This window comes from Dasypus novemcinctus, chromosome 3, assembly GCF_030445035.2.
Source record: "Dasypus novemcinctus isolate mDasNov1 chromosome 3, mDasNov1.1.hap2, whole genome shotgun sequence".
Lineage (NCBI taxonomy): Eukaryota > Metazoa > Chordata > Mammalia > Cingulata > Dasypodidae > Dasypus > Dasypus novemcinctus.
The window spans coordinates 14,327,625-14,354,370 of NC_080675.1; the positions used below are offsets into that span (position 1 = coordinate 14,327,625).

The window sequence follows — 26,746 nt, forward strand, 5'->3', positions numbered from 1 at the left end:
GTCCAGACCCCCAGTTGTTTGGAGGTTGGCGGTGGGGTCGTCCCTCAGCTGTTCAGGATTTCCATCCAGGAGGTGGTCAGGGGAGGGGAGGAGCTCTGGGGTCCCCGAGTGCAGCTGCTGGGGCCCAGGCCGTGTGCACCTGTGTCCCTCTGCCCTCCCCAGGGCCCCCCTCACCGTCCCGCAGGGCCTGTCTCCTCCCCTCTCCCGAAGTTCTCCCATGTGTGGATTTTTGCCAGCCTGACCGCCTACGTGTGTTAGCTTCCTGTGGCTGCTGTAACAAATCACCACCAGCCAAGTGGCTTATAATAACACAGATGTATTATCTTAAGGTTCTAGTGTTCTGACTGGGCTAAAGTCAAGGTGTGGACAAGGTTGTATTCCTCTGGAGAGCTTAGGTGAGAATCCGCATCCTGACCTTTTCCAGCTTCTAGAGGCTGCCCGCATCCCTTGGCTTGTGGCCTCTCCCTCTGTTTTTTTGGGGGTACTGGGGACTGAACCCAGACCCTTGTATGGGGGAAGCCGGCACTCAACCACTGAGCCACATCAGCTCCCCTGAGTTGGTTTTTTACGTTTGTCTGCATGTTGTTTTTTTAAAAGAGGTACCGGGGACTGAACCCAGGACCTCCCATGTGAGATGCAGGGGCTCAACCGCTTGAGTCACATCTGCTCCCCCCTCCATTTTTAAAGCCTGCCGTGTGGCATCTTCAGTTCACAGTCTGACTCTCTGCCTCCTCCTGCTCGTTGGACCCTAGATGATCACACTGTATAGCCCAGGAAAATCCCATCTCAAGGTTATCCGGTTCGCAGCCTTAATTCCCCTTTGCTGCATGACCGAATGTATTCATAGGTTCTAGCGATTAGAATGTGGACCCTTTTGTGGGTGGTTACTTTGCCTGCCACCTTCTTCCTATGCTTAAGGAGCATGTGTGCTTTCTTATCTCTGAACTGTCTGTTCATATCCTCAGGACTTTTTGTAATCTTTTGAGTCATTGGTATTTTTCCTTACCAATTTTTAGGAACTCTTCGTATTGTAGGGAAATTAGACCTCTGTTAGTAAGAGTTACAAATATTTTCCCTAGGCTTTTGTTTTTGTCGCTGGGTTTTGTTTATAGTCCTTTTAGTCACTCAGTCAATTTTAAGTAGTAATATTTATCTTATAGCTTTTGAGACTTGAGTCATAGCTAGAAAGGCCCTCCCTGTTTTAAGACTTTTATGGTTTCTTGTTCTGCATTTAAACCATTGTTCCAAAAGGACTTTGTTTTGGTGGGTGAAATGAGGTGCGGATCCATCTTTCCTTCTGCCCCTGATGGTGACCCTTTGTCCCCATTCCCCTTACCAGGTAATCCTGCTTTCCTCCCGCCCTCCACACGCCTCCTTCAGCACATGTGGAACTCCTGGTTATGCCTGTTGACTTTGGCCATGCGCTTTTGGGCTGGGACTGACTTGTGAACATCAGTGCTTCGACGATCCTGTGCTGTTTCTTGGAACCTGGAAATAGCCACTTTCCACCTTTGGGAGGGGCCTGCACTGGGGGCAGAGGCAGCATCGGTGAGGTCCACACTGGTTGAGCTCGGGACCCCGTGGCCACTGGTCGTGGCAGGGAAGGGGCACTCCGAGGAGGTGAGCTGCCCCCAGGTTTCTCCTCCGCTGTGGGTCTGGGGTGCTCAGCTCCCCATCTCTGGCTGACACAGAGTCTTGTGTTGCTTCAGCTGTGCCGTGAGACGTGGCGGTGCCCGTGGGGCTTCGTGCCCTTCTCCTCCCATGGACTGGGAGCCTTCGAGGCTCCAGCCAGCACGGTTGTGCTTGTTGTGCCCCCGACTCTCTGGCCCGGGCTGGGCCCAGGAGCCAAACCGAGTTTCTACTTGCTCGTGCCTTCATTTACCAGCAGCTGCTTGTTGAGTGTCGCAGGCCAGGCAGGCGCTCCGGCTGAGCACGGAGCCCGGGTGGCTTTTAAATTTGGAACGGTTCCCACCTCGAGGAGCTTAGGCCAGGAAAGTGAAGATTCCTGACCTTTCCTAGTTGTCACAGTCTCCTCTGAGAGTCTCCTGGACTTTCTTCCATCAAAATGCATATGGCAGGAGCTGAGGCGGCTCAAGCGCTGAGCTCCTCCGTCTCACATGGGAGGTCCCACGTTCGGTTCCCGGTGCCTCCTAAAGAGAAGATGAGCAGATACAGAGAGCACACAGCAAATGGACACAGAGCAGACAGTGAGCGCAAACAATGAGATGGGGGTGGGGGATAAATAAAGTTAAAAAAAAAAAAAAAGCACACGGCATGGCAGGTTCCAGACCGTCTGTGGCCGTAAGAATCCCTAGTAGCCTCTAAGGATCCTGGTGGTCTGTGTGGCTCCCCTGTGGCCTGTGTGGATCCCGGTGGCATGTATGGATCACTGGTGTCCCTTGTGGATCCCCAGTGGCCCCTAAGGATCCCCACAAGCCTCTGAGGATCCCTGGTGGCTCGCGTGGATCCCGTAGCCCTCTCCCGGCACTCCTCCCCGGGTGACGGCCAGTCAGTTCCTAGAGTGGGGGCCAGGACGGCAAGAGCCCCGCGTTCTGTGGCAGGGATAGTGGCGTGTTCTGGTCCTGCGTGTGGGTCAGGGAAGGCTTCCTGGGTGAGTTCTGCCCGAGCGGGATCCCGAAGACCAGGTTGCAAAGTGTGGCCCACGGTGTGCCCGGAACTGCCCAGGGAGGGGTGTTTGCTGGGCGGTGGTCTGTTCTGGAGCCTGCGGCAGGACGTGAATGTGTGTGTGCCTGGGGCGCCGGGGCTCAGGGTGAGGGGCAGCAGGGAGCCTTGTGTGCCCGGTGTAGGCCCAGGCACAGACCCCCAGGCTCTTTTGGTCGGTGGGGGCGAGCCAGGGCACAGGTGTCAAAGACGGTGGGCTGGGAATGCGGGTGAGAGGGAGGGAGAGCCGGAGAAGGTGAGGTGCAGGCGGGCGAGAGGAAGCAAAGCCTGGGCCGGGCGTCAGCGGGGCCACGGACGGCCCCCGGATTGGCCGAGCGGCCGGAGTGGGACCGGGAATGGTTTGGGGCCAGGGGAATCCTTGCTTCCTGCACCTGAGAGTGGGTGGGATGGGCTGTGGTGGGAAGTGGCAGACCCGGGAGACCAGGCTAATGGGGGAAATGGGTGGCCGGGAGGGCCTTGAGTTAGGGAGCGCTGGCCAGGCTGCTGTGGGGAGGGGGCCACAGTCTCGGGGAAGTCCAGCCTGGGGTCCTGCTGACGGAGGCCTGGCCCAGGCCTGGGAACGGGCTGGCCGCGAGGAGAACGAGCCAACCTGAGGTCTCCGTGGGACTCCAGCCCAGCCCCCCTGGGGAAGCCGCCCCTCTCCGGCCGACAGAAGATGGCCTTGAGGCGACTGAGTTCATAAACCTTCCCCTCAAATGCGAGACCACCGCGGGGGCCGTGGCGTGAGGAGGGCGGCCGCCAGCTTGATCTGCCTTCCGCTGGCGGTAGCGAACGTTCTGGAAAGGATGCCTGCAGGAGTAACGTTTCTTTTTTCTGTTTTTCTCCGCAGGAAGCGAGGCATCGAAGTCGTGCAGGTGAGTACACGTCTTGACCAATTTTGGGGCGTGGTTAATGCTCCCCTCTCCCCTTTCCCTTAAGAAGCTGGGCGCCTGGCCCTCTCTGCATGTGCGTCTTTTGTCGTGAGCGTTCCACCCCCGTGGACTTGACCTGAGTTTTATTCTGGGCTGGGGGCCGGTGGGGACCTGTGCGTCGTTCGGGTTGCCAATTTTGTCTGCGGAAAGGGAGACTTGGTTTGGGGAGTGGGCGAAAGGGTGGGGGAGGCTGCTGTGCTCAGGCTAGGTCGGGCTGGGTGGGTGGGGGTGGGAAGGTGAGGGGGCCCTGGGGCCCGTGGCGCCCTTGCCTCTTCAGGCTCTCAGCCCGGGGGGGTGGGCGGTGGCCTCTCCACCCCTCCGCTCATTCACCTCCTCCACTGACTGCTCCTGACCGCCCCCTTCTTCCTGCCCCCCCCCACCTGTTCTAGGTCAGGTCACCCCCTTCTGCTGCTAGGTGGCTACACCTGCTGTTCCTCCTGCCCCTGGGAGGGTGGACTGAGTCATCGAGGGTGTGGGTCCCTGGGTGGCTTTGCCCAGGCCTGGACTTGGGTCAGGTGCTCGTGGGCTGGAGAAGGAAGGACGGGTGGTGAGAGAGGCTCTCCCAGGATGTGGCACTGTGCCTGGGGCCCGGTGTGGCCGTCCAGGCTCCATGCAGTAAAGTGAGGAGGTTTAGGGTGTCTGAGACGAGGCTCTGGGGAGCCTGCCAGCAAGGGGGCTTCTATCTCCACGTAGACACACAAACACGCTCAGACCCTGTCTCATATCCCAGTGTCCTTTGTTTAGGAGGGCTGGGGCTGCTGGGACCCCTGTGCCGAAGGCCAGGCCTGGCACCTGGTGGGTGTCCTGAGGAAGACGGGGGTGGCCTGGCCATGCTGTCTGCCCTTGCTGTCCCTGTCCCGGGTGAACCTGCCTGTTCTTGGAGCCTGGCTGACGGCCGTGTTCCCACCCTGTCATGGCCTCGTTTGTCCTGGAGCTGCAGGCTCAGGGCCAGGGGTCCTGCTGGAATAGCTGGAGGAGGTATCCAGAAAGCCAGCTGGGGAGTCCACCTCGTTAACTTCAGCACCAGCCCCCCACCTCCTTAGCCAGGAGGGCCCTCCCCAGCAGCCCCTGGAGAGCAGCTTGTTTCCCTGTACCTGGAGGTCAGGGTGCAGGGCCGACGGAGGCCCCAGAGCCTCTTCCCAGGACCAGGGTGGGGGTGGTTGGCAGGGCAGGGGAAAGGGTAGAGTTGCTGAATTCTTCGTCCTGGCCAGAAGGCCTTCTGGCTGCCCTCAGAGCCTGTGGGTTGAATTTGTCTTCAGGAGGCTGAGGTTTGTTTTGGGTAGAGAAGGTGGCTCTTGGCAGCTGTAGATTTTTCTTCCAGACTCTTCTTGCCTCTGCCACAGACTGAGTTGTATGATCTGCACTGAGATTTTTCTGTGGACCTTAATTTCTCCATCTACCAGATGGGGGACATTGGAATTCAGAAATGGCCAAGAGGTGTACTTTTTACCCTGGAATTGCCTGGAAGAGGCTGCTTGGAAGAGTCTAAATCTGTGAATGGGCCAAGACTGGGATCGATGAATAATGTCTGCCAGGGGTCCAGGAAGGGGCAGAGGAGGTACAGTTGTATGTGTATCATTCTGGGGTTAGAGTTCTTTCAGAGTGGCCGAGCTTCAAGATGCTACAGTTTATTTTTTTGGGGTTGGCCCTTTTTGATGGTTTGCCTGGAAGCCCCTGGATCGCTAGCAGATGCAGCTTTACCTGCCAGTGTGTCCCTATGGGAGCCGTGTTGGAACTTGCTGTGCAGAGATCTCTGTGCTTCCCTGGGGTTAGCTCAGGTGCTTGTCAGTGTCCACAAGGAAATTTCTGTTGGGAGCCACTTTCAGAGGAAGTGAATTCAAGGGCTTTCCAACAAACTGCTTGGAAGGGAAAAATTGTACCCCTCTCCCCAGTACCTGATTTGTGCTCACACAGGACCCCAAACCATAGCTCAGTGAACTCTTGTTCCCTCACTGCGGTGGGATGACCTTGGAGATCCCTGGGCAGGTGCTTCTGGATAGGAGAGCCGATTTGGTGTACATGGCTTCCCGGGAAGATTCAGGCTAAAACCTTCAATCTGCTTAGGTTGTGAGTGGGGCGGGAGGCAGGAGAGGAGCGATGAGATGTTTCTTGTTATGTCTGCTGTTCATTTTTATGATGAGTTTGGGGAGGATGTGGTGACTTGGGACCATAGTGACACCAGACTGGATGCTTTCCATCCAGGCATCCAAAAATAAATTAGAGGCTTCTTTCTGTTCAACCCTGAGTGTTTGGAGAACTTTAGATTTCAAGAAGTGGAGAAAGGCTCTCAACAAAAACTGGAAGTCAAGCCATTTGGCTCGTTTTGCAGAATAGCCAGGTTTCCTTGTGCCATATCCCCAGACTCATGGCACCCAGTGCTGGAGACAGTCAAGGGACTGGCTGGAGTGCTGGTGATTGAAGTTGACAGTAAGAGCTGGGCCACTTGCTCCCACCCAGGATTTTCTGTGTCAGGTCCTGTGATGGATGTTGGCCCATTTTGTACCACCTTGTGATGGCGGCGTCATGTCCATATCCTAGATGAGGAAACTCAGAGCGTTGTGACTGCCCTTGGGGTCACAGCTGTAAGAGGTGGGGTTGAGCTTTGAGTGTGCAGGTCTCGCTGTTTCTGAAGCCCATGCTTTTTCCTGCTAAACGGGCCTCTGCTCCAGGTTACTGGCTGCTTCCATGCCTATTGCTATCTGATATTTGGCTACTAGCTAAGAAAAGGTTGTTGGGGCCTTGGATCAGGAACCAAGATTGTCAATTGCCAGTGAGACCCTGAAATGTTTGTCCTGGCAGTGGTGGCGATTACTCTTCCTGCTATTTAATGGTCATGGTGACAGTACCAGTCAGTGTACAGCAGTTTTTGGGTGCTACGGTATACCAGGCATTGACGCCATTTACTTGAAAGAAGCATTTGCACCTGACCTTTCCAAAGTGGATGGGGGAACATATTTTAAGAAAGTAAATTTTGCAGAGCTTCTGCTTCCTCATGTGCTCCTTCACACAGCTGGTGTGCTTGGGAACCAGCTCACTGGCCACGCCACCCAGGGGGTCCCTCTCCTGTCTCTGCAGAGGCAGGGCACAGAATGGCCAGGAGGTCCCAGTGACTCTGTGATCTTGAGCAGTTGCTTTACTACTCTGTGCCTGGTTTCTCCATCTGTAAAATGGGATCCCAGGGGTGCCTGTGCCTGGGGATGGCTGTGAGGACTAAGGAGTTAAGCGGTAGAGCACTTGGCACCCAGGAGGTGGGTTATTTGCAACGCAGCCGTGCACGCCACTATCACTATCTGAGCCGTGTGTGGTCCCGGGCACCGAGCCCTCCCGGGCGCCAGTGCCGGGGCCCATTGTTGTGATCCCTGGGCGAGTCGGGTATTTCCAGTTCTTCCCCGCAGCCTCCCTGAAAGGACCTGATGGAGTTGGCAGCGGCTGGAGCATTGAAAATGATTTTTGATAAGAGATGACTGTGATTCTTGGCATGGAGTTCTGAAGGAATTCACAGAACGTGCTATTGTAAATTGCTTTCTCTTCCCTCTTTTTATTTATTTGAATTTGTAGTTTCAGTACTTCTATCTACAAAAAACCTGAAAAATGGAAATAGAATCGATACCAAAGCTTGTCTTATTCTAACAATAGATGGTATTTGTCTGTGGCTACATGAAATAATTTTTAAAAAATCCCAACAACTCCCATTCATCTACTCTGAGATGCATATCTAGTAAGGCTTTATTTTTAAGTTAATTACTTATGCACCCTTGTAACATATTTCAGTTGCTTTGCTGGGTGTGTTCTAATAGTAATTGTAATTATAGTTCCATCCAGATGGAAAATAATACTTAGGGCTTCATGGTCACATGAAATTAAAAGAAATAATAAAAAAAAAAGATTTATGTACTTTTTTTTTTTCTTTTTCCCAAATATATGATAGAACAGACAATAAAATCATTCAAACCTGAAATACACTGGGATGTATAAACACCTCTGACTCCTTAGTCCTCACAACAGTCCTCGGGCACAGAGGGATGTGGTTTGGCAGTTGGCGTTGAAGGGGAAAAAGGGATGTCGTTACATTTCCTCCTGTTAAAGAAGAGCTTGATTCTGCAATTTTTAAAACGAATGACGGTGCATCTCAAATCACTATGGTCTTTGGATTCCACTGGATCCATTTAAAAGAGAAACAGAAACAGTTTTATTTTAAAATGTTAATATTTACAATATGTTGGAAATTACATCCTCTGCAAGTATTTAAACGTACAAGGAGAAATTCAGATGTCAACTTAAAAATGTGCAAATGGATACAGCGTCTTAAATATTTATTTTGGAGGGCTGTGGAATGTCACCGCGATCACTTCTCAGCAGCCCATCCGAGGGAGGTACCACCGCAAGGAGGACCGCAGTGGCCCGGCTCACTGGCGCACGAGCATTGCCCGCCAGCCGGGGCCCTGGACGGGGCCTGTGCGTCCACTGAGACCCAGAGACACCCTCAGAGCTTTCCCTGGCAATGGGTCTGTTAGGCCAAGGGAGGATAATCATATCCCAGTGTGGGTCACCTAGTGTGAAAAGCCCCAGGTGAGCCAGACCCCAGGCAGCCCAGGAGGCCTGGGAGCCTCGCTTGCATTCAGTGCGGGGGGCTGGCCTTGGAAGGGTGGCAGGAGTCGTGGGACAAGATGGGGTCCTGGGGGAGGGGAGCGGCCTGTCATGAGGGAAGGTCACCGATGCCTGCCTGCCTCCGTCTCCTTTGTAGGATTGTGCTGAGGGTCTGGGATGCACAGTCCCGCCTGACTCCACCATTTCCACAGTTAAAAGTCGGCCTTGGTTGCCATGGTGGCGAGGGGTGTGCGCAGAAGGCCAGGCCTTCCTTGCAGCAGCATTTGGCACACCTTGCTTGGGCGCTGCTGTGCACCTGGCTGCAGGTGCTGGGGACTCACCATGGGCCGAGGCCAGATCCCTTTGGGTTTCTGAGCCACTTCAGCTTCCCCTCCTTTGGGTTTCTGAAGTCTGCAGTTGGCAGCCCTGGCCATGGTGGGTGGGAAACACCGACTGGCAGGGAGGGCTCCAGCCCAGCTGGTGAGTCAGGAAGGCTTCCTGGAGGAGTGCAGGGTGGGCCTGACTCCTGGCGATGAGCCTTGTCCACCCAGCGGAGCCTGGCTGTGAGGGGCAGGGGCCAAGCGTGCAGCCCTACTGGGGCCTGACCCCCTTGCCAGGCCCTCCTGCTCCTAAGACAACCCCGTGCCAGCACAGCACATGACCACTGCCCCTTGACCCAGGGAGCCTTTGCTGGGAGGCAACACTCCTTGGCAGGGTAGGTCATTTGTGGCCTGGGGGGGCAGTGTGTGGGTGGAGAGACCCCGGGTTCTCCCGAGGGCCTCCTTTGGCCTTGCAGGACAGCGTTTTCCACGCTGATCTGATCTCCAGGGAAAGCTTGGGTTGGGGCTGGGCTGTGCGTGGCTAAGGTTTCCTCACCCATGGACTTGACTGCCACTTTCTAGGGTAGCCCTGAATTTGGTGGAAGAAGACTCTGGAAGATGAAAGAACACCACACCGATTGCCCTGCTCCAGTCTTGGCATCCTTAGGAAAACGGTCCGCATCTAGCTCCCCTGCATTCTTTGGGCTGCCTTTCACCAGTTTAAGAGAACAGGGAGCGAAGGAGCTGACTTACCATAAGCATGGTTGGGGGTTTGTTTTAAAACCAAACAAGCAAGCTGTAAATGCGAGGAGTCCCATGCCTGATTTTAGATGACGGTCCTCCTTCCAAATTCCTTGAGAATTCAGACATTACAAAACCCAGTCTCTGAAGCAGCAGCTATTTCTCAAGCAGGCAAGGAAGTAAATAAATTTCTTCAGCTTGCAGAAGAGTGAAGGGCAGGCAAGAGGCCTTTCCGTTGGTGGTTCCTCCGTTGCTGCTGGAGCTGCGGGAGCTCTTTGTGTCTGTGTTTTTCTCCTTTCTGCACAAATCATTCAGGGAAGGAAGTTGGGTGGCAGAGCATCTAGCAGACAAGGAGAAGAGGCAGACAGTAAGATGCAGTGGGACGGCCCACATGCCCAGGACCGACGGGCAGCTGGGTGCTGGGCACCTGGACGGAGTTGAAGAGATGCTGAGAGTGACCGCCGGGGTGCGGAGGCCAGCCCGGCAGGCAGGGTGGGCTTGTCTGTGCCGTGGCAGTGGCCTTGGAGGACGTGGGTGGCACCTCTCAAGGGGGCATGTGCAGGTGATGGGGGAGGCCCTACAGGGAAGGTGATAGCTGTTGACACAGAGTCAGCAGGTGTAGGTGTTGGCGGGCAGGGGAGGCGTTAAAACCATGCCGTGGGCAGAGACCACAGTATACACAAAGACGCAGAGGCCTGGCCAGGGGCTCTGCTGAGGGCCATTTTTTGCAAGGCTGGATCCTCGGCCGTGCAGGCGTGGGGTTGGCAAGAGCCGAAGTTGGAGGGGCAGCAGGCCAGCCCGCAGGAGGGCCTGGCGAGAGTGCTGGGGGTGGGGGGGAAGAGGGGTCTTGAAGGGCTTCTTGGGGAGGGTTACGTGGTCCAGTTACAGGCGCTGGGGAGGACCCCCTGGGTGGGCACATGGAGGCGAAGACAAGGCTGGACTCTGAGAAGAGGAGCTCGGCCTCCTGGCCCGAGGCTGGGGCCGTGGCCTGGTGAGCGCGGTGAGGCCTGGCTGGGATTAGCACGGCGGTGGAGGGCAGGGCAGAGCGCCAAGCAGGACGAAGGGGCTGCGGACGGCGGGGCTCGGTAACGGGCGCCGTTGCGGGTGGGGGGCCCGCTCCCCAGACCTCCCCCTTAGTTCTAGCTAAAGGAGGAAGGGCAGCCAGGGGAGGGAAGGATGGAGACTCCAGCTTGTTCAGGCAGGTGTGTTGAATGCAGGTCTCCTTGCGATTAAAGGACAGTGAAAAAGCGTTTTTGTTACTTAGGTGCTATATCCACATGGTTGACAGCTGTTTAAAGAGGTGTGCAGTGGACCTTGTGCAGTGGTCAGCCCCAGCTGGGGCCCCCCTGTCACCTCACTCCCCGAGGGCTGGCTGCACCTGGAGCCCTGCTGGGGCTCTGTTTCCAGGTACCCGGAGCAGAGGTGGGCTTGGAGGCCCGCGGGTGCTCTTCCTGCGTCTGCGCCCTCTGTCCGGTGCCCTGGAGCCGAGGGCAGGGGGGTTGGGCACGTCGGGAGCCTTGGTCTTTATGGGGCGCTGGCATCCTAGGAGCTGGCAGGGTCCCTGGCAGGTGTCCCGGCCCCCCACCCCAGGGGTAAGTGAGGAAACTGAGCTTCCCAGAAGGGCTGCGGCCTTCCCAAGGCCTCCTGAGCATGGCTCCAGCCCTGGCCCCTGAGGAGACCGCAGCACCTCTGGGAGGATGCATCAGGGCCTGGCGTGGGCGCTGCGCAGGACACTGCCACGGGGTCACTGGGGCCCAGTGATGGGATGAGATGGTTCTTGGCTGTGCTTCCTCTTTAGAATGGGGTGCTGCCTTACAGGTCCTGAGTGCCTCCCCTGGCATTTTCGTTAATTTTTCGTCATCCTGCGTTAGGAACAGTGGTGGGTTGGGAGGGGCGCAGGATAGCCACAGGTGAAACTGCCCCTAGGAAACCTGTTGACCCAGGGTGAAGAGTGCAGCCTTTCGGCTTCCAAAGGAAAAAAAGTGCCACAGTTGGGTTTCTAACTGTTGTGGGCTTTAGCTTATTAATTGGCTTTTTAAAGAAAGATATTTTATGATTTTAAAAATTTGGAAGTCATTTTTTCATTTTTTCCCCCAAATCATTGAAAATGTTTTTCATTCTCAGTCATTTATTTTGGAGATATATATATATATATATATATATATATATATATATATATTTGCATTTTGGGGTATTTTATTTTCAGCCTTTTCTTTATGTGTACCTTTGTTTTATTTTCTAATATAGTTGTGATCATGCTGTAATTTTGAAGCCGGCCTTTTCCCTTTTATTCTGTCACATGGCCCAGTAGACTTTAATAAAAAAGACCTTGTAAAGTTACGAATGCTGTTAGTCCCTGCTGACAAGCAAAGTGAAAAGTGCCATTATTTACTGGGTGTCACTGTGTTAAAACGCATGCCACTGTGACGGGTATATATTTAATGAATAGAATTAAATGAAATTCACGTGTAAGGATGGTCATCATAGTACTTTTTACAATTATGACACTTGGGCACGACTAGTTCCATCAGTTAGGGTCTGCTCCTATCTAATTTTTTTTCTGTAGCCATTAAAAGAGGGATCACATTTAGGAAGACAACATGAGAAAATAACTCCCGAGGTGATATGTTAAGTGCTATGGATGTACACCAAATGGTTTTATAGTTTAATTTTTTTCTTTGAGCTTTTTAGGCCTATTGTTGCAAATAGAAACTCTCAGGCATCCTCGGCGCTGTCCTCTGTGGCAGGAGAGGGCTGAGGGTTTCAGTTTTGGGGGTGACTCCTTTTTAGGTCTTTGACTCTCTGAGTCAACTTGAGCAAGTCCTTAAAAAAAAAAAAAGGAAAGTTCCGACTTCCCCCGTCAGGAAAATAAAACTCCTGCCGAGGAAGCTGGGCTCCCCGTGCTCCAGGGTGGCCGAGTGTGCTCTTGCGGCAGGTTTCCCCAAGCCCAGCCCGGGCCTGCTTCTCCCGGCCTCTCCTCCCCATACCCCCGAGTTGGGAACAGACCCCCTGGCACCCTTGACCATTGGTCGGCGGCCTCACTGCAGCCAAGGAAGCGCTTTACTGAAAAGAGATGCAAGACGGAACGTGGGAGATTGGAAGGAATGAAAAGGGCAATTGAAGAAGCAAGAAGCAAAGATCCTGCTTGGAAAGAAACTGCCCCCTCTGAAGTTGCCCTGGAGTGAAGTTGTCAGGAACCTTGCCACTCATTGTGTGTGCCCGTCAGCGTGCCCCCACCCAGAGCTGCTGGAGCCGGACGCCCAGGCGACCTGGGGCTCGTGACAGTTGGATGTGCTCTGGTGCCAAGCCTGGGCTCCTCAGCCATCGGTGCCCCCTGGGTTGGCCCAGGGGCTGAGACCAAGCAGGGAGGTGAACGAACGTAAAGGTCCTGGACCATGCTCCTTGCCCGGCTTGGTCCACAGCTGCCCAAGTCACAAGCATGTGACTACATAGACCATGAGGCATCCTTGAGCCTCAGGACTGTGTGAGAAACGGGCATCTCCCTCCCCCAGCCCTTCTCTCCGTCACATTTTTACTTACGCTGTTAGACCTTCAGCTCCCTCCTTGCCCTTGACATCTCCCTGCCCCTGCATAGGCTGGAGCCGCCTGTTGCCGTGTCCTCCTTTTGTGTCCTCTCCTGGGAGAGACATTTCTTGTCTCCAGGGAGCTCAGGGTCTGGCCTCTGCATACTCTGTGTGTTTGTTGGTGAATTAAAGACTGAGCTGTTTGTTCCACGCAGAGTATGGCAGGCCCTGAGGGTCTGTGTTTGTTAAAAATAACTCTTGATTATTCTTCCTCTAATTAAGGAACACAAGCTCGTTGTTGAAATCTTGGGAAATAAAGACAAGCCTAAAAATGAAAACCCAGAGGTAGTCATTAAAGCAAGTTTCTGGCATAGTTTCCTCTAGTCTCCTCTTATATCCTTACATAAAATATGTTACTTGTACGTATCTGAGTCGGGTTTTCTGTGCCCAGAGTTCTGCAGCCTCCCTTTGTGGGGAACGTGATGAGCGTTTGCTCGGGGGTCCACACGCCTTTGAAATCGTCCTTCCAGCGGCTGCCTGGGTCTTCGATCATCTGCGTGCCCCGGCGCCTGTCCTGTTTCTCTGCTCTCGAGCCTCGGGCTCCGGGTTGCCTGTGGTTTTTGCTGTTACCACGAGTGCTGCCATGGGTGGCCTTGGGCCTGCAGCTTTGCTTACATCTCAGGTGACTGCTTTGGACCGAAGTCTACAAGTGCAGCCGCAGCGCCAAAGGTGTCGGCCCTTACAAGGCGGCGCTGCCAGGTGGCTCGTCGGCCTCGAACGCTCACAGCGTCCTGCCCTCCCGCCTGCGGTGCGGGCAGGCAGCGTCCCTGGCCAGCAATTCCCCCTTGTGTTCTGCACCCCCTTGCCCGGCTCTGCTCTCCGGGGTGGCTCTGCGTCCAGGGTGCACAAGGGTGGCAGTGACGATGGCTCGTGTGGCCTAAGCATGTGCTCTCTGCCAGCTACCCTCATAAGCATTTGCACAGATGAGTGCATCTGATCCCCATCAACTCTGACGGGGTATGTGCCTTCATTCCGGTTTTATGGGCAAGGAAACTCCAACGGAAAGGTTAAGTGCCTTGCCCACGGTTATGCAGCCGATAAGTGGAGCAGCCAGGCAGTTTGGTTCCAAAGGGTTTATTCGGGATCATTTTTAAACCTTCTCTTGTGAGAAACTCACGTATATACCACGTTACAGGCGTGTCATGAGTCCTGTGTGCCTTTCCTCAGCTTGATACTTATCAGCACGTGGCCAGGGTCGTTTCCAGGAGACCCTCCCCCCCCACCCCTCCCCACCCCCGCTTGTCTTGCTGTGGTGTCACTTCCTTGGTACCTGCTTCAGTAGGTGTTTCTGAAAGATAAGGACTGAGGGGTGGGGAGGGCGCTGTGCCCCTGTGGAGGTTGTCTGCCCCCGGGAGCTGGGTGAGGGACAGGCTGCTGGCCTCCGAGCCCCTGGGGGCTGTCGGAAACCCAGGCAGTGGGTGCAGCGATTGGGTCCCTCCTCGGGGTGGTCTTTGCAATGGGCTGCAGGGGCAGGGCCAAGGCCCCCTGTGCCTTGGGGGGGCCCGCAGCGAGCTCTGCAGAGCTTTGCCGAGTTGTTCCTTCGCCCCTGCACTCCCCCCCCCGCCCCCCATTCCATGTGGTGGACACCCATGCTCTGGCAAGACCACGCTCCTCAGACCCTCCCTGGACCACCTGCCCCAGGCCGAGTTCATCCCTCTCTCATCTGAGCCCCCAAGTGGCCGTGCACCCAGCCCCGTGGGCACGGAGCGCCCGCTTCGTGGCGTAACGAGATACTCGGGGGGCTTTTCCCACGCTTCTCGTCAGGCCCTGGAGCCCGTCCTGGTCTTCTGGGTGCTGTGCCGGCCGAGTGTGGGTCCCGTGTGCAGATGGAACTTGCCGAGAAACCTTCGGAAATATACCAGATGTTACAGAAATAAATGAGAAAGGTTCCCCACCATCTTTCCTCCAGAAATAACCATTAACATCTCTCCTTTTTTCCCCTATTCTTGTACTTTTTTTTTGGTTCTGTAATATCACTTTTGAAAATCTTTTAATACTTTTAAAATTGGGATGTGAACACTTGACGTGGTGGTGACGACGGATGTGTCTTTGAGTGGAGGAGATCGAGGCGCCGCTCTTCGCAGGGCTGTGGAAGGGCCTCGGTCTGTGTTCGGTAGTGAGTTGTGTCGGCAGAGCCGAGTGGGAGGTCTAGGCGTTTCTCAGCAACAGGCTCCTATACCATCTGGCACCATTTTTAAAGGGCAGAAAGTCTTCATGACCTGGAGAGACATTTCCTTATTCGTTTGAAGTGGTAAATAATTTGCCATTTAACTTTTCTCAGAAAGGGGAAAAAATGAGTTCCTTTTATTCATCTTACAGTCTAGGCCTGTTTCTAGCTTTTTAGTGTCCTGTAACTTGACTTTCTACTTCTTTCCCCGAAGGAAAGGTTAGTGAAATAGAAGTAGTGACTCAGGGCTGAGGCACATAGGAGAATGTAAGTGCTAGATAGCCTTTCTTATGGGATAATTAGCCGTTTTAACTTTTCCAAGTAAGGGAAAAATGAGTTGTTTTCCTTAATTTTATATTCTAGGGATATCAGGGTGGTTTGAGCTCCCTGGCAGCCAGTGCAGGTGGGGAAATAAGATCAGTTACCACAAGAAAGAAGCACTCTCTAAGTCCTCAGGAGGAAGAATAAAAGCCGTGGAGAGATTTGAACTTCCCTTCCTAAAAATGCTGAAGAACCTTGCCAATCTCACAAATTGGAAATGTTTTTCTTGGCTTGAATGAAAAGGGAGACTTATAAGAGAAGAAAAGCTCTGGCAACCGGAGCACCTCCTCCATAAACCTTCTCCTGCTGGGCCACCTCTCCTGGACCAAAGCCCCTTCCCCGCCTGGCCAGCTCCCTCTCCAACACCCTGTTCACCTGCAGCTGCACTACGGAGCCATTCTTCACTTCATTTGGAGTGTTGTTTGGGATTTGCTTTCAGCAGACTGGAAATAACATCGGCCTAAATAAAATATAACGTTTATTTCTGTTTTGGGTCAAAGAAGCTGGCAGTGCAGGGCTGGGAGGCAGCTCCATAAAGTTATGGAGAATCTTTTTCTCCCTGTGCTTGTGTCCTGACACCCTGTGCCCTGGCTTCTAGGCTCCAGATCACCTCATCGGTAAAGATGGTTGTAAGGGGGTAGGGGACCCCCCTGGCTCCCCAGCCGCTGCATCTGAGTCTGATTTCTTTAGGCAGACTCCCCAGAAGTCCTACGCTACACTGCTGCCTACCTCTCCTTGTCCAGAAATGAGCCACACCTGGCTGCCAGGTAGGCTCGGGAGTGCCGTCTTTTTGTTGGGCACATGTCACCTCAAGGAATTCGGGGTTCTGCTACTAAAGCAGGGGGCATGAGGAGTGGGTGCAGGCCTGCAGAGCTCGCAGCGTCTAGCACCCTGGGCCTCTGGACGTAGAACTGGACGAGTTCCTTGGCTCCTCTGAACCTGTTTGCTCGTCAGTCTCTCCGAGCTGTTGTGAGGATTAATCGAGAACATGCAGATTAGAACAGCCCAGAGCCTGGCACACAGTACGTCCTCAGAAAAAGCCTTTCATTACTATTTCCCAGATCCGTCATTATCATCATCGGCACCAGTGGTCCATGGAAATTAATACTAGGTGAGTCAGACGAGGCATTGTTTTTCTAAGTGATGGGGTAGGAGATGAGCCAAAAATACAAGGGTATCGTTTGTTTTGATTTTTTAAATAATCACCAGTAGAGGAAAATAAAGAAGCCAGAAATCTCTCTACCATCAGCTATGCATATTGGCTCTGCATAGGTCAGGGCCGACTTGGAATGATTCTTCTGCCGTGGCCAGTGAGGACCCAGCCGGGGTCCCCTCCTCGACCTGACAGCCTGGGGTACAAGGCAGCCTGGGGTGCAGCAGCCTCTGAGACTGATCAGACCTTGCCCTGGCTGGGGGATGCCTGGGGCACAGGCCTGGCTCACCCTGCTTTCTTCCCTTCCTCTTTCTAGAGGGGTGCTGACCTCTGACCCTGGCCCTGTGAGCCCCCCACTCCATCCCCAAGCAGGGCAAGCGCCCTCACCCTTGGCTGGGGTTGCCCTGGGGAGTCCCACGTGCAGCTGAGATTTCATGGCTCTCCTATAATTGGTGAGAATCCAGAGCTGTTTGGTAACTCGCTTCTTTTTCCCCTTGCATTGCTCCCCCTTCCCCCTCCCCCGGCCCTCCCCTGGGAACCACAGTGGCCCCCCTCTTTCTCATGATTCTCCAGGGTCTGTTGAGGCAGAGGTGGCCCCTGCGGGGACCTGGCCGCTCTGGGTATCTTGGTCCCTCTGCACTCTGCTTTCCTGCACGGCTCTCGCTCCAGTCTTTTTCTCCTTGGACTTTTACATAATGGCCCAGCGCATACCCTATAAGGAGATCCCGGCTCAGGGCGCCCCGGCCTTGCGGCTGCGTCCCAGGAACTTGCCAGCAGCGTGGGGATCGATCACCACTTCCATCAAAGCCTCCTGGGCAGGTTCTGATGGGAATGGGTTTTGGGGGGCCTGCAGGGGGTGGCTTTTACCAGATGTTCTGGGGGACCATTTACTCCTGGGCTCCCTGCGAAGAGCCCGACAGCCCTGGCCTCTGGGCAGCAGGCACAGGGCTTCAGAGCTCTGTGAGGCCCGCAGAAAAATTCTGAAAAGCTTTCGGTGTCTTTGTGCGGTGCCTCCTGGAACCAGCACCCACGGCACCAATGACGACGCCTGGTTGTCGCTGGCCTCCAGGTGCCTGCGTTAGGGCCCCGATTGGCCGTCGAGGTTCAGGCGAGTTCACACGGGTGGAGTGTGTCTGCCCTGTGTTCCCCAGCAGCGAGCCGCAGAGCTGGCCTCGGAGTCCAGGGGTGTGCGATTGCAAAGCCAGCGGGCTGTCTGCTCAGAGGCTGCCGGCCGGGACCCAGCCCTGGTTCCAGCTCTGCCGCTCTGCAGCTGTGCAACCCTGGGCGAGTGGCAGAACCTCTCTGATGGTGAGAAGACCGACGGGTGAGGCGAGGCGAGGCGCAGGCAGGCGAGGAGGCCTGGTGAAACGGCCAGACCCCCTAGAAGGGGAGAGAGGCGTAGCCTGAGGCCAGGAGATGAGGTTTAGGTTTGAGGGCCCTCTGGAGCTCTCAGCAGCTCACCGGGCCAGAGATGACCCAGGGGCTCTTGGGACGCTCACCCCCTGGTCTAACTGGGAGGAAATTTGGTCTCAACTCTGGCGTCCCTCCCATCCCGGTGGGGGTGGGGCGTGTGGGTCCCAGGCACGAGGGGTGTGGTTTTCCTGGCATGGGGGAGGAGAGCCTTGGCTCGCTTCCGTCTCTCCTCCTGGGCAGTATTTTTGCTGCAGGCCTTGCCAAGCAGGAATAAGTTATTTACGGTGTTTTGACAGGATCATCAAAAGCCCGGACGGGCAAGGATGCCTTTGGGACTGAGCTAATGGTCTAAGAGTGTGGACTGGGGGAAACGGCCTGACAGGGGACAGGGGACAGGGGAGAGGTGGACGGGCACGCGGCCCACACTCGTGACACTTGGTGAACGTGAGGTCGGCCCTCTCCTACACCCCCGGCCACGGGGCCTGGCGAGCGCAGGACGCGCTCAGGTGCCTGCTGACGGAACGTGCTGGGGCTGGCCACTGAGGGCGACTCAGCTCTGGACCCTCAGTTATGCTGCTCTCCGAGGTCTGGGTACCCTCAGGTGTCCCATGGTGACAGAGGGCCTAGCAGTGCATCCTGGGATGAAGAAGAGACACACCCCTGATGTGGTGACCGCCATGAGCCTCCCGTTCCGCGCCCTGTCCAGAGGACCCCTGGCTGGGCAGATACTGACCGGTTCACTGCCTCAAACAGCGCCGACTGCCTTGGGACGGGACCAGGCCTCTGGGCTCAGCTGATCCCCTGTGGGGGCTCGAACCTCTGCCCACATAATTTTCTGCCCCTTCAGAGGGGGTTTGCAAATGTTCCCCCCCCCCCCGGAAAATAAAACAATTTGCTTCATTGATATTATTTATTTAATATAACTTCCTTATATTGGAGAAATGGCCAAAATTCAGTACTGATAGAAATGTAAATTTCTTAGGAGGCCAAAATATGTATGACAGGAAGTTTTCTGAATTTTCACTTAAAGGGAGAATTTTAAAATTGTAAAACAATTAGAAACAATGTATATCAATAAAGTGTAAAATGAACCACATTTCACATTTAGACTGAATAACCCATCCGTGTAAATTTCCTCAACTGGTTTTTGTTAATATTTAGAACTCTGTACATATTTTCAATAAAATGTAAGAAAGGCAGCTCTTCACTTTCCAAGAGCACCTAAGGTTTATATTGTTCAACATAATGCAACACGACAGCATCATGATCAATGATAAATAATTTGTAGGAAGCGCTCATCAGTAATATCTCATTATAAAGCTTATATTTTGACCAGTATTAAAATTTAAAAGCACATTATGCTGGCATTTCCAGAAGTATGCTTAACTAAGCAACAAACCATTTTACTATGCCTTTTATTAAATGGGAAAATAAAAGAAGGTAGTACTTTTGGTTTTTATTTTGAAAGGGATTTAATCAAATAATGTGATTCCTCACTACTTGACAACAGCATTTTCTTCCTCAGCACTGGATGGGACTGAGGTGAAAACAGCTTCCATGGTCCTCCACTTCCCTTTAATTTAAAAGCTTTCTGGAAGTTGAGCAGTGAGCATCATCCTGTGCCTGCTCAAACTCCACCTCCACAAAAAAGTGAGAGAGAAATGTAAGCTGCAACTTCTGTTCAAGGCAAGAGGATTCTAACCTCAAATATTTCACTGCATCAACTTATGTCACACCAGCTGTCTCGTCCTTGTGCAGTAAATTATCATTGAAAACGAATGAGGACAACACTACCCGCACTGCCATCATTACTAATTTTCATATGAGCTGTTTTATATGCAAGAATATGTGTATAAAACATTTGTGCAGATAAGTTAGTGTTTAGAAATTAAACAGGAGCATCCACAGATGTCTTTTCTAAGTTCTCACATCTATGCAGTTGTTTTTAAGACTGGAAACCCGAACATCCTAGCTACTGATTAAAAACATGTCAGAATATTGGGTAGCACCAGAATAGACCCTAATGAAATAAAGTAAAAATCACTAACTTGGGAAATGGATGTGGCTCAAGTGATTGGGCTCCCATCTACCAGGGTTCGGTTCCCAGGGCATCCTGGTGAGAGGCAAGCTGGCTCGTGTGGTGAGCTGGCCTGAGCGAAGTGCTGGCCCACACAGAATGCTGGCCTGCGCAGAGAGCTAGTGCAGCAGGATGACGCAACGAAAAGAGACACAGAGGAGAAACAATGAGACGTGGCATACCAGGGAGCTGAGGTGGTGCAAGAGATTGAGCACCTCTCTCCCACACCGGAAGGTCCCAGGATTGGTTCCTGGTGCTGCCTAAAGAGAACACAAGCAGACACAGAAGAACACCCAGGGAATGGACACAGAGAGCAGACAACGGCAGGGAGAAATTAAAAAAAAAAAAAAAAAATTAGTGCTTTCATTATTGCTTAATTCTAAAAGAGGGCCACTGAATAGCCAGATATTGACTAAGTAGTGTTGATTTCTGCAGCCAGACATAGCCCTAACAAACCAGCAGCTGAACCAGGATAATGTTTTCCAACTCAGCGCTTAAAGCGGCTTTATTTTCCCTGTAGACTTCACTGTGTGTGGCCAGACCGCACTGTGTCTGCGGTGGTCTCGGGTTCTGACGGTATCAGCGAGCACGCTTCTTCCTGAGATAATGAGGGCGGCAGGGTCAGTAGGCTCCGCTGGTCTGGCCTTTACATCTTGCTCTGACCTTTTAACAGCATGAAGTTCTACACTATTTTTTTTTTTTTTAAAGATTTATTTATTTATTTAATTTCCCCCCCCCTCCCCTGGTTGTCTGTTCTTGGTGTCTATTTGCTGCGTCTTGTTTCTTTGTCTTGTTTCTTTGTCCGCTTCTGTTGTCGTCAGCGGCATGGGAAGTGTGGGCGGCGCCATTCCTGGGCAGGCTGCTCTTTCTTTTCACGCTGGGCGGCTTTCCTCACGGGCGCACTCCTTGCGCGTGGGGCTCCCCCACGCGGGGGACACCCTTGCGTGGCACGGCACTCCTTGCGCGCATCAGCACTGCGCATGGCCAGCTCCACACGGGTCAAGGAGGCCCGGGGTTTTTTTGAACCGCGGACCTCCCATATGGTAGACGGACGCCGTAACCACTGGGCCAAAGTCCGTTTCCCTACACTATTTTTATCTTTAAGGATTTCTAGCATATTCAGTGTGTCCGGTGTGTTTGGACTGTGCTTACCCCAAGTCTTCCCAGCACAGGCTTTTTCTCTCTCTGCCCTTTAATCCGATCAATAGCAGGTGTACTTCGATGGAGCCCTGGTAGGGGGAGGGGAGGTGGTGGCGGTGGCAGAGGAGGTGGGATGGGGATGGGGGGTTGCTGTGGTCAGGTGTGGTAGAATTTAAGTCAGCTGCAATGAGATTCTGTTGGTCTCGCCGGTCGCAGTTATGGCAGTCTGAGCTCTGAGGGTGGCAAGTTCATTTTTAAGAGCACTCATCTTCTGCAGTGCCTCCTCATTCACCAGCGTTGTAGTCCTCCATTGAGGCTTTTCTTGATGCAGTTTGGTAAGGAATTCTGCGTACTTGGGGGCTTCTCAAAGCAAGGAAGGGCCTCCTGATGCTGTTGCCTTGTCCTGCCCTCTGTCCTTATTCTCGTTGAACATGGCCCGTCGTCTTTGGCTACCATCCAGCATCAGCCAAAGATGCCCCTGCAGCCTCTCCTTAGTGATTGGATTTCATTCTGCTGCATGGCTGGTGTATTAGCCACAGGGGTGCTGTGCAAAATACCAGAAATCAGTTGGTTTTTTATTTTTGTATGTTTTTATTTTTTTAAAGATTTATTTTTATTTGTTACTCTCCCCTTCCCCACCGCCCCCTCCCCCAGTTGTCTGCTCTCTATGTCCATTCACTGTGTGTTCTTCTGTGTCCGCTTGTGTCGGCGGCACCTGGAATCTGTGTCTCATTTTCTTGTGTCATCTTGTGTCAGCTCTCCGTGTGTGTGGGTGCCATTCCTGGGCGGGTTGCACTTTTTTTCGCCCTGGGCGGCTCTTATGGGGCGCACTTCTTGCACGTGGAGCTCCCCTATGTGGGGGACACCCTTGCGTGGCATGGCACTCCTTGTGCACATTAGCACTGCGCAAGGGCCACCTTATCACACAGGTCAGGAGGCCCTGGGTTTGAACCTTGGACCTCCCATGTGGTAGGCGAATGCCCTATCCATTGGGCCAAACCCCCTTCCCATTGGTTTTCATAAAGGATATTTATTTGGGGTAGGAGCTTACAGATACCAGGCCATAAAGCATAAGTTACTCTTCTTACCAAAGTTTATTACCATGTGTTGAGCAAGATGACTGCCCACATCTGCCAGGGTTCAGGCTTTCTGGGTTCCACTTTTCCCAGGTTGTCTTCTCTCTTGGCTTAGGGTTCCTCTCTTCCCAGGGTTCCAGCTTCAGCATCAAACTCCAACATCAAAACTCCAACATTAAGAACCCCTCAACTCTGTCCTTTGCCATGCCCAGGTACAGATCAGATTACAAACGTAATCCAGTATTTCTTTCTGAAATTCATCAGTAATATCGAGCTGCTACAGCTGGTAAGCTGAAACTGAACTCTTGGACACTGAATCAGAGAGAAATTAGTTCCTTTTCCTTACGCTCCTTTGAGGTGAACCATGTGGCTTTCCAGATCAGTTGCGTGCCTACTCCGCCTTGTGGCAAAACTATCCTAATTAGGAGCGTAACCCAGCCAAGCGTTTAGGTGGCACAGTCTTCCCAAATTGCACTTCAAGAACTTCAGGAATACATAGCAGCACATGGTCCAAAAAGTGCACGGGGCCCTGTGGCAGCCAGCGACTTCTTCCGTAAAATGCCTTTTGGGAAGGCCCAGAAGAGCCTCCTGTGCATCTTGTAGAGGCAAAACGTGTTTACCCACAGCCCAGAGATCGCCACCATTAACACTTCACAGATGCTTTCCTCAAGCTCTTTTTTCTGCGTGCAGAAATACGGCTTGCATTTTTTAATTTTGAAAGTATTCCTTTTGTATCTGCCCTTCTCCCCCAAACACACTTACGAAAACACGCCTGAGTGGAACGGATCATCCACTTCCCCTTTTGTTCAGGGTTCTGCTCAGGCTTGTTGTCCTCATGGCTGCACCATTTTCTCTCTGCTTGCAGCCAAAGTTACTGACTTCTCGTGGTGGCTGTTGGCGATGCTTCTCTTTTTCGCTCTTAGACGTAATATTGCGATGAGCATCTGGTTCTTATATCATCGGGGCAGTCTCTCATTGGGCCACATGGATGTTTCTTGGGGCTACATAAAAAATATCTTTATTGTTCTTGTGATTTATGAAAGTAATATGAGTGTCTTGAAAAAAGAAAAGACCACAGCATACGGTGTAGGGATTTGTAGAAAGGGTGCGCATCGTTTTGGAGTCTGTCCTTCCAGGTGAGCCCGTGACGCACGTGCCCCCGGTTCTTGTATGGAGTCTGGCTCTCTCCTGGGTCCTGCCTCCCTCCATTCTTTCTGCCCCAAACCCCAGGCCCTTCAGGCTCTCTCTGCCCACTGGAGCCGGGTGGCAGCTCCGTCCATTGGCGTTTTTGCCCTGCGTTTGGTCTGGACCCAGGAGAAGCACGAGGAGTTGGGGGCTCAGTGGGAGGAGGCCTGTCCCCGGGCATCCCTCCACTCCGGCTGCTGCTCAGCACTGCCAGGGCTGGCGTGTGGCTTCCCCAGGCTGGTTGGGTCCGGCCGCATAGTGATCCTGCCATCCTCCTCTGTGAGCCTCTCCTCTTCTGTTTTGCTTCCAGCCCCTTGGGTTTCTAAGACCCAGCACGTATTCCCTGGGTGCTCTGCCCACAGACCCCTGCTTTGTTCCTGTCTGCACATACCTGTGGGCTGTTAGCCAAGGGGAATTAAGACTATGCCAATGGAGCTGCCCTGGATGGTGCTTCAGAGGCAATCACCGGACATTGTAAATCCTCACAGGGCCCACTGGATGGAATGGAGGAGAGTATGGGCCATGATGTGGACCATTGACTATGAGGTGCAGAGGTGCCCAAAGATGTACTTACCAAATCCAATGGATGTGTCATGATGATGGGAACGAGTGTTTTGGGGGGGAGAGGGGGGATGGGGGAGTGGGGTTGAATGGGACCTCACATATATATTTTTGATGTAATATTATTACAAAGTCAATAAAAAAAAAAAAAAAAGACTATGCCAGGTGGTTGGAAAGCTCCCATCTCCCCATCTTCTTTTTTTTTTTTTTCAAGATTTATTATTTTTTAAAATTTATTTCTTTCCCCTTTCCCCCGCCCCCAGTTGTCTGTTCTCTGTGTCCATTCGCTGTGTGTTCTGTGTCCTCTTGTCTTCTTGTCAGCGGCATTGGGAATCTGTGTCTCTTTTTGTTGTGTCATCTTGCTGCGTCAGCTTGCCGTGTGTGGAGCCATTCCTGGGCAGGCTGCACTTTTTTTTCGTGCAGGGCGACTCTCCTTACAGGGCGCACTCTTTCCGCATGGGGCTACCCTATGTGGGGGACACCCCTCCGTGGCAGGGCACTCCTTGCATGTATCAGCACTGCGCATGGGCCAGCTCCACACGGGTCAGGAGGCCCTGGGTTTGAACCCTGGACCTCCCATGTGGTAGGCAGATGCTCTACCTTTTGAGCCAAGTCCGCTTCCCCAGATGCATCTTCTGGAGAAGCACCAAATATGATGGAATGGTCAAGACTCTGCACAGCTCCTGGTGGCTCCACTTACCAGACAGGGTGACAGTGCTTGCAGGGGTCTCGGCTTCCTCCCTTGGAAGAGGGGGTGGTCAGGAGAGGAGATGAGATGGCAGGTCACAGCACCTAGTGTCCAGAAGCTCAGAGCTGGAGGTGAGTTATGATTCATCCCTGCCCTTTGGCTGCCAACTCATGTTCAGGAACTGAGGTCTGGAAGGTTCATTGATGAAAAGGTGATCAAACCCCAGCCTGCAAGTCAGGCGCCTTTTCAGGGTGTGGCGAGCAGGTGCAGTTCTCCATCGATCCTTGCAGTGGTTTGCTCATGGAACAGGCCCGACCTGGACGTCGGAGGAGAATTCCCAGAGTGGACGTGGGTCAGTGTTCCAGGGAACAGTCCTGGCCTTGAGCCAGTTCCTTGTTGTTGCTGAGCCTGTGCTCCCATCATGTGGGACACTTTTACTTCTCACTCTGTCCTCAGAATGGCTCTCTGAGGTTGGGTCTCTTTATTCTCCCTGTGTTGCAGGTGAAGGAACTGAGGCTCAGGTGGGTCACTTAAGTGGCTTCCAAGGCCACAGAGCAAGCAGTCACCAGCTCCTGCGGCCCTTGAGCCCAGGTCTGCTAGGCCCCCTCGGCTTAGGCTCTTGCCCCTCTACCCTGTCCCCTGTGCTAGCCAGACCTCCCTGGATTCCAGGAAAAGCTTGCGTGGCTCTGCCTTTCGTGAAATTTCCTAAGGCCACCCCAAACCCAGCCTCCCACAGCAAAGCAGGGTCACCCCAGGTTTTTGGCCTCCCCCCCGCAGCCTGCCCACCTTATCCCCAGCTCTCCCTCCCTCTCCGCCCCTAGCCCTCCCTCCCTGCCACCCCCCTCTCTTCCTCTCCTCCCCCAACCCTCCCTCTCTGGACCTCTAGCCCTCGCTCCCCCAGCCCTCTTTCTCCCTCCCAGCCTCCCCTCCTTCCCCCTAGCCCTCACTTTCTCTCCCCTCCGGCCTGACCTCTCCAGGGGAGAAGGCCGCTGTGCACTCTGCCCCGCGCTTCCCTCACTCCTCTCTCCTGCTCAAGGAAGTCATGGCCCTTGATCTGACCCCGTGAGGTTTGGCGACCCAGACCTTGTCCTTCCCCCGTCAGCTGGGAGCCTGGCAGGAGGCAGAGCTCACCCCACTGGCTCTGATACAGGGACTTCCATGTGGGGTCTCTTTGCAGGGCTGAGGGCAGTACTGGGGAGCATTGGGGCCCGCGAGGTGCCCCGAGTCTAGCCTCAGTGGGAGCTGTTACTGCTCCTGGGGCCATCAGGCAAAGGGAAGAAAGGTGTCCCCGGAGCTCAGCGTCGTGAGCAGGGGCTTCTTGGAGGTGGCTGGGGTGACAGTGAGACGAGGCCACCGCCCAGGTCAGCACGCCAGAGTGAGGTGGGGGAGCGATCCTCCCGCAGCCCCTTTCTCCAGCCCCCTGAGCCCCCGCAGGTACCCCCAGCTGGGGGCCGGGATCCTGAGTCATGCTGCCTGTAGGTGGCCTCCCTGGCCCAGGGCATGGCAGGTGACTGTCCCGGCCCTGACGCCCACACTGCCACCCCAGCTGCCCCCCTGGCCTGTCTAATCCTAGTTAGGAGGTGACTGGCCTCCTTCCCTTCTGCCCTGTGCTGCTCCTGGGAACACAGGCCGCGTCTTAGAGCTCAGGGAGGGGGGTCCAGAGCATGTCCCCCCGCACAGCCCCGGGACTCGGGGGAGTGAGCAGTAGCTCACACACCTGGGGTCCCCGTCAGGGTGCCCGGAGCACCGAGCCTGGCGAGGAGGACCAGGACACCTGCTGTGGGGTCCGGAGTTGGGTGCCCCCAGGGAGGGCATGTGGAGACCTTAAGGCTGGGGTGACAAGGTCCCCCGCCTGAGCAGCGGGAGGCCTGGGCTCACACCCCGCCGCCCCTCCCTGCACCCCCCGTGCACCGCGGGTGGTTTCTTCTCCCTAGAACGGGCCGTTGGGCTGGCAGGGTCTCTGGGTCCCCTCTGCGCTTGCCTTCTGTGAATCGCTCAGTCTCCAGAAAGCAGGAGTAGAAATCCTTTTTTTCTTAGCCTTTCATCTTAAAGGCAGCAGAGGGATCTGAGCTCTCCCGCCCCCTTGGGTGTGAGCGAGCGTGTGAATGAGCATGTGTTGATCCCGTCAAAGGCAGCCCCT

General features: G+C 54.0%; 1 protein-coding gene and 1 pseudogene across 2 annotated transcripts in view; one reads left to right on the forward strand and one right to left on the reverse strand.

Moving 5' to 3' along the window:
* Window positions 1–26,746, forward strand: part of ITPK1 (inositol-tetrakisphosphate 1-kinase) — a 176,737-nt gene that overhangs the window by 34,203 nt on the left and 115,788 nt on the right. For both annotated transcript variants that reach the window (XM_058292392.2, XM_058292397.1), the window contains exon 2: window positions 3,512–3,536. In XM_058292392.2, coding sequence (XP_058148375.1) covers window positions 3,512–3,536 — 25 coding nt within the window. The remainder of the gene's footprint in view (window positions 1–3,511; window positions 3,537–26,746) is intronic.
* On the reverse strand, window positions 6,414–21,605 carry LOC139438073 (mitochondrial fission regulator 1 pseudogene; annotated as a pseudogene).